Source organism: Vidua chalybeata, chromosome 5, assembly GCF_026979565.1.
Source record: "Vidua chalybeata isolate OUT-0048 chromosome 5, bVidCha1 merged haplotype, whole genome shotgun sequence".
Classification (NCBI taxonomy): domain Eukaryota; kingdom Metazoa; phylum Chordata; class Aves; order Passeriformes; family Viduidae; genus Vidua; species Vidua chalybeata.
In genome coordinates this window covers 30,199,222-30,213,193 of record NC_071534.1, presented here as the reverse complement: position 1 = coordinate 30,213,193, position 13,972 = coordinate 30,199,222, and the positions used below count along the sequence as shown (strand labels likewise).

Here is a 13,972-nt window from a genome sequence, read left to right as displayed (position 1 = left end):
AGAGACAGTCATCAATTTTTATTTGAAATGAGTTGTATAATACAACATATTAACTTTGCTGTCTGGTCCTGTCCACCCCCCATCCATTCCTCCTCTCTTCACCACTCCTCTTTTCCCTCAATTTAAAAAAAGAAGTTTCCTGCTCACTTCACTAATCTTCACTAGTGGTGCTGAGCAGTACTGGATATGCTATTCCAATGTGGTGCCCATGGCGCCAGACAACCACCTGTAGCTCGTACTCATCTATCTTCACTGTTTCACATGTGACTCTTTCTTCAGATAGCAGGAAAATGACTGTGTAAAGGGCAAATTCAAACTCCGGGCTGACACAAATAAAGGTGCTTCCGACTGGCTTCACTGAGCCCTTCCAGCTGAACTGGATGCTCAAAACTTGGTCATCTTTATCAGGCTGAAAGCATAAATGAAACAACAGAATAATCTCCAACACAGCTGTGACTGGACAGGTAGAATTTCTGAATCCAGATTTTTGAGAGCTTTGTACGATTTAGTCATCCTTGGTATGCCTCCATACTATAGTTGGAGCAAAATCTTTTCCCTGACCTCTGGAGCATACATGACTATTTATCCCAGCTAAGCCTCAGCAGTGTTGCAATTCTGTAAACACCAGCATTACTTTTTAAAACAGTTTTTTGCAAAAAACGAAGCTGGAAGACATGTTATTATTCATTCTTCTTATATACAGTTATGTACTGTATATACTTATTGCTGTTCAAAACACTGAGCCTATGATTGCATTATTACACTTGTTTCATTACAACTTTTATCTCTGGATCCATTTGTCTTACTTGCAAAGGCCCTCAAAGGCTTTTTCTTACCCTGGTTTTGTTCTTCCGAGCCACGTATCCCTTGTAATCAATCTGATTGTGTTTTTCCTGAAGGTAAAATTGCACCCAGTTGTGCAAACCTAAGATCTCTTTACTGTGCCTTGTTTCTCCAACAAAAACGTGTTCAAAACCACAAGAATCAGGTCTGTAATGAAGAAGAAAAATAGAAAAAAGAATATACAGGTCTTTTGTATGTTTCACAGAGCTGTAGAATGGTTTGGTTTGGAAGGTATGTTAAAGCCCATCTCATTCCAGCCCCCTGCCATGGGCAGGGACACCTTCCACTAACCCAGGTTGCTCCGAGCCCCATCCAGCCTGGCCTTGGATGCTGCCAGGGATGGGGCAGCCACAGCTGCTCTGGGCAACCTGTGCCAGGGCCTCACCACCCTCACAGGTAAGAATTTCTTCCTCATATCCAATCTAAACCTGCTGTCTGTAATTCTGAAGCCATTCTGAAGCTGTCTTCCAGTTCTGTGTGTAGAAGATAGCACTTGGGCTTACTCGAGTAAATCAGAATAGCACAGAGATTATCAGTGCCCACACCCATCAAACATACCTGTCTCCTCCTTTCCTGGCATAGAGCTGGAACCAGATGTCATAAAGCTGATGTTTGAAATCAGCAAGGTTTGGCTTTGCTAGTTTTTTTTTCAGCAGATAGTCATGAGCTAGCTGAAGGGTAGGAAACCAAGATAGATATACAGTTTACTTTTTTAATCAGTTTTCAGCAACAAAAAAAGATCTGTGTTACTCACTCTCATAACTTCTGTTGCTAAGATAGCATCAATGAAACAGTTGTTTTCAGCTATTTCTTCTGGAGTCACTACTTCTGCTACACCAGTTGATGTCTCATAGTTGTCCAATAACAAAATAAAAGCTGCAGAAAATGTGAAACTTTCAGAATTTTCAGTCTGCTCATATGCCTGATCCAGACCTTAGAGTGCCATCATAAAAAGTCACCATAGAATATGCCTTAACACCCCTTAGAGAAAGCCATTCCTTTATATGTCAGATTCTACTCTCAGGTATACTGTTAAGTGTAGGCCTCAAGGTGACTCAAGGCCAGATCACTGCTGTACTTTTTATAGACCTTTTAAAAGATAAACAGCTACTGAGCTTCCTTATGGATTCAAGTGCTGAAGTAATAATGACCTTCTACCAAAACAAATCACATCTGCCCACCACAATTATAGGCACAGGCTTAGGACCTTGAGCTATGCTGGCACAAGGTTTTGTGGGCATGATTTCAGTAGAGGAATAACAGATCATAAACCTATATCAGATGTCTTGAGCTTGAGAAAAATTAGGGAAGGAAACATACATTCATAAACATGGCTGAAGCATAGCCCTCAACAGAAATGCAAGACCTAGCTGTGGGTCTGGCACTATCTGAAAGGGCTTGGAAGTTGTGAGTAAAGGAGCAAAGATGAATTTGGTGTCTTTTTCAATGCATAAAATCATAGAATTGTTTGGGTTGGAAGAGACATTAAAGATCATCCAGTTCAAACTCCATGCCATGAGCAGGGACACCTTCCACTATCCTAGGTGCTCAGAGCCCCATCCAGCCTGGTCTTGGATACTGCCAGGGGTGGGGCAGTGCTCTGGACAAACTGTTCACCATTATATCTCAACTGCCCTCATAGGAAAGAATTTATTTCTAAATTCTAATCTAAACCTCCTCTCTGTCAGTGTGAAGCCATTCCTCCTTGTCCTGTCACTCCAGGCCCTTGTCAAGAGTCTCTCTCCCTCTTTCCTGTGGGCTCCCTTCAGGCACTGCAAGGCCACAATGAGGTCACCCCAAAGCCTTCTCCTCTCCAGGCTGACCAATCCCAATTCCCTCAGCCTTCCTTTCCTCCCAGCAGAGCTGCTCCATCCCTCTGATCCCCTTGGTGTCCCTGCTCTGGCCTGGCTCCAGCAGCTCCCTGTCCTTCCTGTGCTGGGCCCAGGGCTGGATGCAGCCCTGCAGGGGGGTCTCAGCAGAGCGGGGCAGAGGGGCAGAATCCTCCCTGCTCTGCTGGCTTGGGGCTCTGGGTGCAGCCCAGCACAGGGGGGTTCTGGCTTGGGGCAGGGCCTGCTCTCACCCACAGCACCCCCAAGTCCTTCTGCCAGGGCTGCTCCCTCTGCTCATCCCCAGCCTGGATTGATCCCAGGGCCTGTTCTGACCCAGGTGCAGCACCAAGACTTGCTCTTGTTGAACCCTGTGAGATTCCCTTGGGCCACTTCTCGAGCTGGTAAGTGTCTCATCCCTTTTACTTTGTAGGAAGAGCCAGATAATTCAGATTTTGCCTGGGGCACAAAAGGATGTTCCTCCTGAGGCTCAGGTAATCTCCAAGGAACTGTTACAAAAACTCCCTTCAAACGACCTGCAGTCTGATGATCCTCACCACCATCCAAAATATATATAATGTTATATTTTAGGCAAACATCTCAAAAACAGCACAGATTTTTTATATCACATCCACCATTAACAAAAGAACAGGTCTCACTTGCAAAAGTTTTTATGCTTCTCAGGCGTTCTTCGCTTACATTGTGAAACAGATGTCTGGCTGCGTTATCCTGGACAGCACTGTCACCTTGCTGTGCTGGACCCGCTTTTCCCTAGGAAAAACAGAGGAAAACAATGTAATGAGAAAGATGTCCTTTGAGGAGACAGTGCCTGCCTTTGTGATAGCCAAACCAAACCCCATAATGCTATCAGGATTCTTTGCTAGGAATTGTCTTCCTGTGAAGCGAGAGACAATATTACAGAACTGCCAGCATAAAGAAAAAAGACAATCTCTGACATCTGTAAGAGCGTGAAATTTCTGTTTACTCAGAGATGATTGTAATGGCCCATGTGATAGTTCAGTTCTGCTCAGTAACCAGCTGCGTCATTATACTATATAAATCACAAATGGTAAACAGAAGTAAGTAGAGCAAGGGCTCCCTCCCACCACAAATAAATAAACAAGAGATTTGGGTACCTTCTGATTGTGCAGTTTTAAGGAGGCTTTCCTGAAAATTTTCAAATTTATATTTCATAAAGGGCATTCTCAAGGAAAGAAGATAGAAGATGAGTAGCAGCTTGTTAACACAGGCAAGAGGTACCTAGAGCCTTGTTCTGACAAATGGAGAAACCATATGGGAGAAGTTTTCCCCACACACATTTTGGCATGAGGTAGGTACCACTATTTTGAGTTTATCAGCAACAGGAAATTATCTATTATAATAAGAAGCAACACTGGAATAAAGTGTTTGACTAACATCAAAATAAAGTGGGTTCTTGTGTGAGTACAAAACTGGATTGCGAATATTCCGGCCTGTTGCAATTTGTGGCCAAAACACATGGTCATGTTTGCAATGCACTGAGCTAGCAAGGAGTGAAATGGCTGCTTATGAAATCTCTCACTCCTCCCTCACATTTCCCTGGGTCTGGAAGTAACAGTCCTGAAATCTTCACCCACCCCTCTCTGCTACTCCCTGCTCTCACAGAGAAACCCAGGAATTTCTGAAATTCCTCCCTTATTCCCTAAGAATGATTTGGGACCTATCTCCCTTTCTCCCTTGCTGCAAGTCACCCAGACCACATGCACAAGCTGTCATTCATACACTGAAACATACAGGATGGAGCAGAACATCTCTAGTGCTGCTCAAAGTGTGGTTAACACTGAATTCAGACTATTTCTCAGGGTGTCTTCTTTTGGGGTCTTGAAAACCTCCAAAGATGGAGATTTCACAGCTTCTCTGGGCATCCTGTTCCTTTGCTGAATTTCATTATGTTCTTAGCATATTCCTCCAGCCTGCCTATGTCCAGTGGAAGAGAAGCCCTGCACCTGAGCATACCGATTTCATCACTAGAGTTTGCTGTCATCTGCAAAACTGGAAGAATTGCAGGCTAGTTCCTCCTCCAGCTCACAGACAGAGAGATGAAATATTACAGGACCCAAGACAGACACCTGAGAGACTCCACTTGTAACCAAAGTCCAGGTAAGTGTGAACCATTTGTGTTTTCCGTACCATTCCCTCTCCTAAGGGATGTTTTCCCCACTGGACATGGCAAAGCACAGGCAACTTTTTAAGCAAAAGGCATCTTTTCCTGCAGCACCACACTGCCCTTAATCCTGACTTAGCAATTGGTTACCTGCACGTCAATTGTGTAGTCTTTCCCAGGCCTAAGGCGGTGAACATCTGCATCCCACATCTCATTGAAAAGCTTAGAAAGTTCACGATTTAAGGCCTTCCTGCCAAGAAATACAGAGGAATACATGTAAGGCACAAAAAAAGGCACATACTGTTATTTCTGCAAGTCACTTCTAGAGTCTTCTAATGCCACTCCATATTCTGGATATCAGCCTGGCATTAACTTTCTCTTTCTCCCCACAGCTTCCTGTCAGTGCTGCTGTAAAAACCACAATACTTATGGTCCACATCCCTTTTTAATGAATGCAGGTAAACTGGAAGGAAACCTGAGTCTTCCCTTAGATTGTCAGACAACAAAGTTCATGTTGATAAGTGTTCCTGTGGTTTTTCATGCAATGAAATAAAAAGGAAGATGGTGTTTCATTCCCGAGGATTCTGTGCACAAACCAGAGGCAAGCAGGAGATTGTTCCCAGCATGCAGCAACTCGGCCAGCAGAACAGGAAGCAAAAAATTCCCCTTATGATGTTTTTCTCACAGCAGTCTTATAAACTCTTCCCTCAAGCAAGATTCCACACAGAATGTTTTCCTTTGCCATGTGATTATGCATAGAGATATTATGCCAGCATAATGGTAGTGGTGACAAAGGGTAAGTAAGGCTCTAAACGCTGTGTCTGCATACAATAAAAATCCCTCATGCACTGATCTCCCATGCACATACCTATCCAAGCTTCTCTTTCCCTAATTTTCAATGGAGTCTTGTCCTGCATAATAGTGTACAGTTTTCAGAAGTCTGTCCATTTGTCTATCAACAAAATTTAGGTAGGGTTATGTGTTGGTTTTGTATAGCCTGGTTTTTGGTAGCTGGTGGAGACACAGAGGTGGCTTCTGTGAGAAGCTGCTGGGAGCTTCTGCTGTGTCCAGCAGAGCCAGTCCCTGGTGGCTCTGAAGATGGACATGCTGCTGGCCAAGGCTGGGCCGGTTAGAGGTGATGGTGATGAGGCCTCTATGATAACAGATTTAAGAAGAAAATCAACACAAATTGGGCACAGCTCTATTCCCAGCCAGAGAAGAGGAGGAAGTGAGACTATGTGAGGGAAACAACATGGTGACACCAAGGTCAGTGGAGAAGGCGGGGAGGAGGTGCTCCAGGCACCGGAGCCAAGGTTCCTCTGCAGGCCATGGTGAGACCATGGTGAAGCAGCTGTGCCCCTGCAGCCCATGGGGATCCACAGGGGACGCAGAGATCCACCCACAGCCCATGGAGCCCCCATAACTACTTGGGGATCAACGGGGGATGCAGAGATCCACTCACAGCTGTGGAGATCCATGGGGGATGCAGAGATCCACTCACAGCCCATGGGGATCCATAGGGGATGCAGAGATTCAGCCACAGCCCGTGGGGGAGGTGCCCACACTGGAGCAGGTGGATGCCTGGAGAAAGCTGTGATCCAGTGGAAGACCTGATGGAGAGAGAGGGCCCTTGCTTCCAGGCTGGAGCAGCCTGTCCTTGGAGGACTGCGCCCCGTAGGAAGAGAGACTCATGCTGAAGCAGTTTTGGGAGGACTGCTGCTCGTGGACCCACACTGGAGAAGTTCATCGAGAACTGCCTTCCGTGGGAAGGAACCCCACAGTCTCACAGAGGAAGGACTCCTCTTCCTGAGCAGCGGAAGAAGATCTTGGGTGATGAACTAACCAAAAACCCCCATGCCCTGTCTCCCTGCACTGTTGGTGGGAAGAAGGGAGGGGCTTGGGGAAAAAAATGTGTTTTAATGGCTTATTTTGCTTCTCATTATCTTCCTCTGACTCTGCTAGTAATAAATTCACTTTGTACTTCTAAGTTGAGCCTGTTTTGGCCTTGGAGTGTTTTCTCCTGGTCCTTAACTCATAAACCCTTTGTTCATTTTTTTTCTCTCCTCTGCCCAGATGTGGTAGGAGAGGGTGAGGAAATGATTCTTGTGGGTGCCTGGTATTTGGCCAGTGTCAAACCATGACAGGTTGTTATTGTGATGAAGCACCCAGAGGTAGCTCCAGTTTCAAGTACATTATGTCCACACTAAGAGGGGATCAGGACAACAAAGTGGAGAAAAAGAGAGGTGGATTAATCTTTAATTAACTGACAGTGGAATCAATCAGTTACAAACCAGCATATGCATCAAAGCCCAGAGAAGAAGCGCTTGATAATTTTGAATTCTCCTCCAAAAAAGATGTTTTGCAGAAAAGAAGAAAAGTACAGAAATCTGTCAACAATTGGTATTTCTTTCAAAAAGCTCTTGGGGCAACCTGCCATGATTTTAACAACTGGTTTTCCCAGACTGAACCAAGGCACGTTCAAGCCCAGCTCTGAACCTCTGATTAGTGTTACATCTTCTCCTGCTCTGCCCAGGATAGAGATAACTCGCTGCATCCTCCTGCCAGTGGCAAATTCCATGCTCTCTAGCAGGAAGAGCAAACAAAGATTGGGGCAAAAGGCTCAAGGGTAGGGCAGATAACCATAACTACAGCAGTTGCCACACCTCAAGCCCGTTTGCAGCTGTGGATCTGAGTTGCTGCATTCCTGAGCGACGCTGGAGGCACTGATGGTCCATTTTCCCTCAGGTTCTCTGGTACTTTGGGATAGCTGTGGATGGGAAATCTAAAAGATCATTTGAATTTTTAACTGGGCTTGAACAGGTGTCAATACCTGAAAAAATTATTAGAAATTCTAGTGTATGTGAGACAAAGGATATGTTTCTTGCCAGGGTTAAACAGAAATGTGAAGGAAGATTTGTGCTTGGAACAGGTACTTGCATGGATCTCACAGTGGAGAAGAAGGAGGCTGTAACAGAGGAGCTTAATTCAGCCCCTGCCCAAACCCCAGGCTCTGCTTGTACAGTAAGTGGGGCTTGTGGGGCATTGTCAACACTGGCTGGGCAGCCCAAACGAGGCCCTTGCTCAATGTCCCTAGGAGCTGCCCCAGAAGCCACCAACAGCAGCAGTTTTATTTATTTCCAGCCGTGCTTCCATATTCTTTCTGGAGTCTAACAAAGAGCAAGCCCTTCTCAAAAGAGCTTACAAATCAACACCAAACAGAAAACTACTCACTTCAGCAGCTCAGCTGAAGGCCAAAGGACAAGACTGGTGGGCTCACAGAACAGTACTGGAGATGTTTTTCAAACTTCAAGCCTTTACCCTGGACTGCCCTAATTTTATTGGATCACTATTGTGCTGCTCCTGCTGTCTGCTCCTCTATATCAGCTTATCCTGTCTGTTTGAGAACCATCATATTATGTTTAATAGAGTTTTTACTTTGGAAGAAACTACTTCTGGTGAAGAGGAGTCTACTGCCTGCTGAACATCCAAGGTATGTGGAACATTAGGGAGGGTGTCACTCGGGTTTTATTATAATATTTTGTTCCACATATACAGTATTTTATATACATATCTTTTAGTATGTGTATATTTTGGTAACAGTCACCTATCTAGGAGAGATCTCTCATCTCTTTAATACCTACTTGCTCTCAGTCTGCTCTTAGCAGATTTGTCCTGTGTTTATAAAGCACTGTAGGGCTCTGTTTGACATTTCCTCCTTTAGAAATATTATGAAATATCACATGAGCTCAAGGTGTCTACTCAAGAGAGGGTTACAGTAAGAGTACCTACAGATTTCAATCCTCATTTTTGTTCAATAAATATACTTCTACTAAATGTATTTCTCCATTCAGGAAGCTTGTCCCAAAATTGAAATCACTAAATGTTATGAAGTAAAAGCCTTTACTGTCCTTTATCTCTGCTAGGTGCTACCATAATATCATCATGGACTTCTCCTCTCCTTTTTGTTGTCCCTTTAATTTCCAAACAGAGAGAGCACCTGTTTATGCTGCAGCTGAAGACTAAAAAATAATATACCCTTGCCAATGCAAAAAACTTGTCTAGCAACTTATACAGTCATCTTGTAAAAACTCTTTCTGGATAGTATCTCTTTAAAAAGGGCCATAAACTTAGCTTACACATACAGGGTGAGACAACTTCAATGAGAAGATGCCCAACACCTTCATGGAAATCCATGACACGCCAGCATGTAGGTAAGGTTGTCCTGGAAAATAGTATTGTGTATTTTCTCCCTGGTTTTCAACACAATGGCATGGGTGACTCAAAACAGAGATTTCTATCATCAATTCTCAATCCCTTCCCTATGGTGAAAGCTCTGAGTTGTTAGATTTATGCTTTCACATAGAATTATTTCCGTGTGAGAAGTCTGGCCAATTGGATTTTGTCCAGTTGGAGCTTTGCTTGGATGTGCTTACGTGAGCAAAGCACCACCCCAGTAACAACACTCAGTCTGAATTTTTAAGAGCTGAGAAAACCTGGGGGAGGCTCTTTGCAATAGCAACTGATGCACCAGCAGTGTGTTTAGACCCAAAAATCTAACATCTCCATTTTATTCTTCATTCTACCCAAAACAATGCTACAATCAAATTTATTGCTATAAATCAGAAATTATTCAAGACATGAAAAGAATCAAAGGTCAGTGGCAAATAATGTGAGCAAGTCAACAGTGTTAGAGCAAGAAGAACAGGTATTGCAAATGGGTCACATGAAGCCCTGCAAATAAGGTCTGATTGAACACCTTCTCCAAAGTAAATTTACTTTCAGAGATCCTTTCAACGACATGCAATGTTATACAGCCTTTAACTTTTACATAGAGAAGAAAAGGATTTGGGACACTGATGAGCAGCCATTTACAAGAAGTTTCCAATAATTTAAAAAACTTGGTTCAAATGTTGTGAAATACATGCAACAGCTTTTATAGCTAACCGAAGATAGAAACAATTTTCTAGATTTTCATCTTATGCCAGTGTCTATGTCTTCTATGTCTTCTATTTGAGTCCAGTGATTTTTTTTTTCATTTAAAGCTGGTATTTGAAATACCAAAAGATACGTAAGGCAGGTTTTGTATGTGGAAAGGAAAAGGCAATGTCAAGGGTCAAACATGAAAGTGGAACAATCTGTCAAGGTCCTGGGCAGGCAGCTGATGTTTGAAGAACTGATTCTGAGTTACAGTTATATTAAAGCACAATCTCATTTTAGCATCACCTTTATTTTAAGCTAGTGGTTCAGTAGCCTCACTGATGTTTTACACTGCAGTGAGTCAGTAAAACAGAACAGAAAGAGGAAGAGGGTTTTTGCTGTGCTGCATGTCATGTAATATTCACCCTCTTTACAGAAAAATATATCTCATCTCCCCACTAACCTGCCTGTTAGAGGAGAATTAGTATGATTATCTCTTACCCACTTGCCATGCCAGGAAGAAGTTTTTCTCTTGGGAAATACTCTGAGCAGGGAGAAGGCAGCCAGAAGCTTAGCAATCCTCCCGTAGTCCAAGGCACGAGCTGTGCTCCCCTTACGCTCCTCCTGCCCGCTGTGGACTGTCACTCAGCCTGGCAGGAAGGCACAGGAGAGGCAGGAGGTGCCAATTCCCACAAGAATCTGAGGACAGCGCCACAACTCACAGCGCTCTCACTGCAGGAACACTCACACCAGGAAGTCAGAGGCACCTGTAGCAGGCTCCTGCCTCACTTTATCTTGCATCATGGATTATTTGCCAAATGGATTTTATGTCTCTGGATGAACTTTTAGCCCAGAAAGAAGCACTGCAAGTCTGAAAGCCTTGAAATAGATAGGACATTCTAGTCCTGTTTATTCTGTATCCAGTTATTATTTGACAATAGAACAGAAGGTGATAATTAATCTGAGATTAAAAAAATCAAAGGTGGCGAAGGAAAAAAAACCAACAAATGCATCTCTATTTACAGCTGAAACTGCTAAGTGTGATCTTGTGAATATTAGGAGGTGTTATAAGCTGGAAATGTTTTAGAAAGGCAGAACTTTCCATGTGCCACTGGAAGCAAGTGGAAGCAGTTGCTGGTGCCTGTCCTGGGAAACTTGCATTCATTATGTGGCTAAATCAACCTTCAGATGGTTTAAAACTTATTATTGTTTGGTTGGTACTTGTGACATCTTCTTCTTCATCATAATTAATTTCTGAAAAACATAGCTTTAGGTCTAAACTAGATATATGTATGTAGAGAAGCCAGAATGGCTTGATTCTAGCTACCAGTCTTACAAGGGTTCTGCACCTCTCGTCCATGAACCCCTTCAAAGAACCAGTTTAGGGCTAAATAAAGCCCCTGGTGATGAAGACACACAAAATTACACAGGGAACAAGATATGCAGCCCACTTAAAACACTTAAAAGTGAAGCTTCCTTCTGACACTGGTAGGAGAAATTAAGCTATCTCAAAACTGAATATCCTTAATTTTAACAGAAATTTTCTTTACAATCTCTGGTTAGTATTTATTGCAGTTCAGAGTAAACAAGCTAAATAACAAAAATCCAGTGCCCTGGATTTATCAACTGCCCCAGTTAATCAGCTGAATGCAGAAACTTCTTCTGTGCTTTCATTTAAAATACAAAAGCCAGTGGGCATATTCTGTCTATAAAAAAAATTGCAACTTCTTTACTCACATTAGCAGAAAGAGCCCAGATGGGAGCCCAGGGAATTTTCACTTACAAGCAGCATCATCACTGGTGTCAATGAATTTAAGTTAATCTTTAATAAAATTACAGCTCAGTAGCATCACCAGAAATTTCACAACCAACTGTGTACTTGTATGTCTTTTAAATCTGTCTTTTGATTTAGACACTGTTATAAGAAAAATGCAGAGATCCTGAGGAGAGTGAAAGAGTGTGTTTGCTAACAGAAACTGAACACTGATCAAAGGCAAATTAGATCAGCACAGAATCTGGGTCATTCCTGGGTCTAACAAAGAAAAAGAGAATATGCAGAGAGCAGCCTTGGTAGCTACATGGGTGTTATTATAGATATTGGCTTCCTCTGCAGCAGAACCCAGCCAGTGCTTTGTCAAACCCATTGCACAGGGCAGCGGACGTGGTTTTTGTGCAAGAGTTGAGGCCAGGCTGCCTCTGTGCTCTGTTCCTCTTTTTCTGTCTCAAGGGAATGGGGGGAGTGTTTGGTGCTGTTCTCACGCACACATAGCCAGCATTTCCAAAGGAGTGGGGCAAAGAACTTCTAGAAGAAATTCTGTCTGACAAAACCACCACCTCAAGCATCAGATGCTGACCTTTGACAATGTAAAGGATCAAGCAGACCCTGGAAATAAAACATGTTTCTGAAGCATATAGACATCTCTGTGCATTTCTGGCCTAAATATTTTGCTTTTCCAGTCAAGGTGGCCAACAAATAAAGTGTTGGTTTGTCACCTCTAGTCTGGTGCTTACACTTCCCTGAGGGGAGAAAGAATTATTTAAACCTCTTTGGTCAATCTAGAGAGGTGTGAGTGAAAACACTGAGTTTTACAGGCTTCCAGACCAAAGCAGGCAGGGCTCACACCAGCACAACGGGCACGTTTGGGCAAGACAGTAAAAGCTGCCAGCTGGAACAAACACCCTGCAGATCTACAGCACACTCAGTCCTTTCCCAGGAAAAGGCAGAGCAGGTCTTTGGGTCATGGAAAGAGGAAACTTTATGAGACGCTGAGGATGCTGGACATTCCCAAGGGAGCTTTGGCTATTGCTGCCAAGTCCCCACAAGCTGACCCACACTGAAAAGCAGTGGAGACACAGCCTGGGCTGGAAGCCAGCCAGGTCAGAGCACAGTGAAAGCAGAGCATGGGTACACTGAGGTCTCCACCCTTCCTTAAATATTAATATTCAAGTTGGAGCCTTTCCTGCCAAATTTTTTTCCCACCAAACTCCAGGATCCCTGTGTCTGTCTCAGTTATCTCCCTTTTCCTAAGCCTCAGCATCTCAGTCCTGGAGTCCTTCTCTGTAGCCAGTGGTGTTACAATCACTGCACTTACTGGGGAGTTTCTGGTGCAGCAGCTTTCATCCTGAAAGAGAAAACCATGAGGATTACAGAGCCAGGCATGTTATTGTCATAGAAAAAACAGGAATAAATAACTCCATCCCTGCAGCTAAATGTGCATACCTGGACTGAGGCACAACTTTCTTAGCATTAGGTTAGTCTGTTAATATTCTTTCACTTCCCAGTGCTAATTCCCAGGTTTAATAAGTAAATCATGATGGACTTATGTGTTCTCACAGCCAGATGAGCCAGATGCACACTCAGCAAACCATGACGATGAAAGAAAATATTTGCTTGGGCACACAGGGGCTCAGCACCTCTGTGTGGGCATAGGGGATAAAGGAGGACTTTTTTTTATTATGTTATTTTTAGGACTGCCAAGCATACACCTTTCTTGGTTTTGTGAGAAACTGTCTAGGAATCATTGAAGGCATATTGTGAAGACATAATATGTGAAGACATTAATTAAAGATATTGAAGTGTTTCATGTTTAGCACAAGCACAAAGACACATGTGGATATTAGTTGCTGATTTTCACACCAAAATTTAAGGGAGCCTGGCTGAAACCGTATCTTATTGCACACCTCAGTTCAGGTGCTTTTTGGATAAACATTGCAGTTAATTAATCTTTAAGACTGAGAGAAGTGGGATTGGTCAGCCTGGAGAAGGCAAGGCTTTGGGATGATCTCATTGTGGCCTTGCAGTGCCTGAAGGGAACCCACAGGAGAGACTCTTGACAAGGGCCTGGAGTGACAGGCCAAGGGGGAATGGCTTCACACTGACAGAGAACAAGTTTAGATTGGATATAACGAAAAATTGTTCCCTGTGAGGGTGATGGGGCCTGGCACAGTTTGTCCAGAGCAGCTGTGGCTGCCCTGGATCCCTGGCAGTGTCCAAGGCCAGATGGGGCTCTGAGCAATCTGGGGTAGTGGAAGGTGTCCCTGCCCGTGGCAGGAGGGGTGGGAGTGGATGATCTCGCAAATCCCTAAAACCTGCAGCAGTCTATGACTATTCAGGCTGTTAACAAAGCGCAGGAGGGCGCTCCGGGCGCGCCGCCCTCACACAGCGCGGAGTGGCCGTAGAGAGCATGGGGGGGGCGTGACGTCATGAGACGGGGCGTGCGCAGCGCGGTGTGTGATCTTACGG

At 44.0% G+C, this 13,972-nt stretch overlaps 1 protein-coding gene and 1 long non-coding RNA gene across 7 annotated transcripts; one reads left to right on the top strand and one right to left on the bottom strand.

Annotated features, from left to right (window-relative positions):
* Positions 1-3: 3 nt before the first annotated feature.
* On the bottom strand, positions 4-13,893 carry LOC128787735 (poly(U)-specific endoribonuclease-like). 6 transcript variants are annotated; one of them, XM_053942112.1, is made up of 8 exons: positions 12,950-13,893; positions 12,822-12,851; positions 4,963-5,062; positions 3,329-3,440; positions 1,598-1,719; positions 1,402-1,514; positions 837-990; positions 4-409 (listed from the first exon to the last, which is right to left on the bottom strand). In XM_053942112.1, exons 2-8 carry the CDS (start codon positions 12,848-12,850, stop codon positions 152-154), a joined length of 888 nt encoding a protein of 295 aa, XP_053798087.1. In that variant the 5' UTR covers position 12,851; positions 12,950-13,893; the 3' UTR covers positions 4-151. The 6 variants fall into 6 exon arrangements, with proteins under 6 accessions (XP_053798087.1, XP_053798091.1, XP_053798089.1 ...); XM_053942116.1 differs by lacking the exons at positions 12,822-12,851; positions 12,950-13,893 and adding exons at positions 6,275-6,422; positions 10,231-10,309; XM_053942114.1 differs by lacking the exons at positions 12,822-12,851; positions 12,950-13,893 and adding an exon at positions 10,231-10,324.
* Positions 3,478-5,420, top strand: LOC128787736 (uncharacterized). The gene is made up of 3 exons (XR_008430822.1): positions 3,478-3,999; positions 4,608-4,808; positions 5,205-5,420. It is a non-coding gene; the product is annotated as an uncharacterized LOC128787736 (long non-coding RNA).
* Positions 13,894-13,972: the final 79 nt, after the last annotated feature.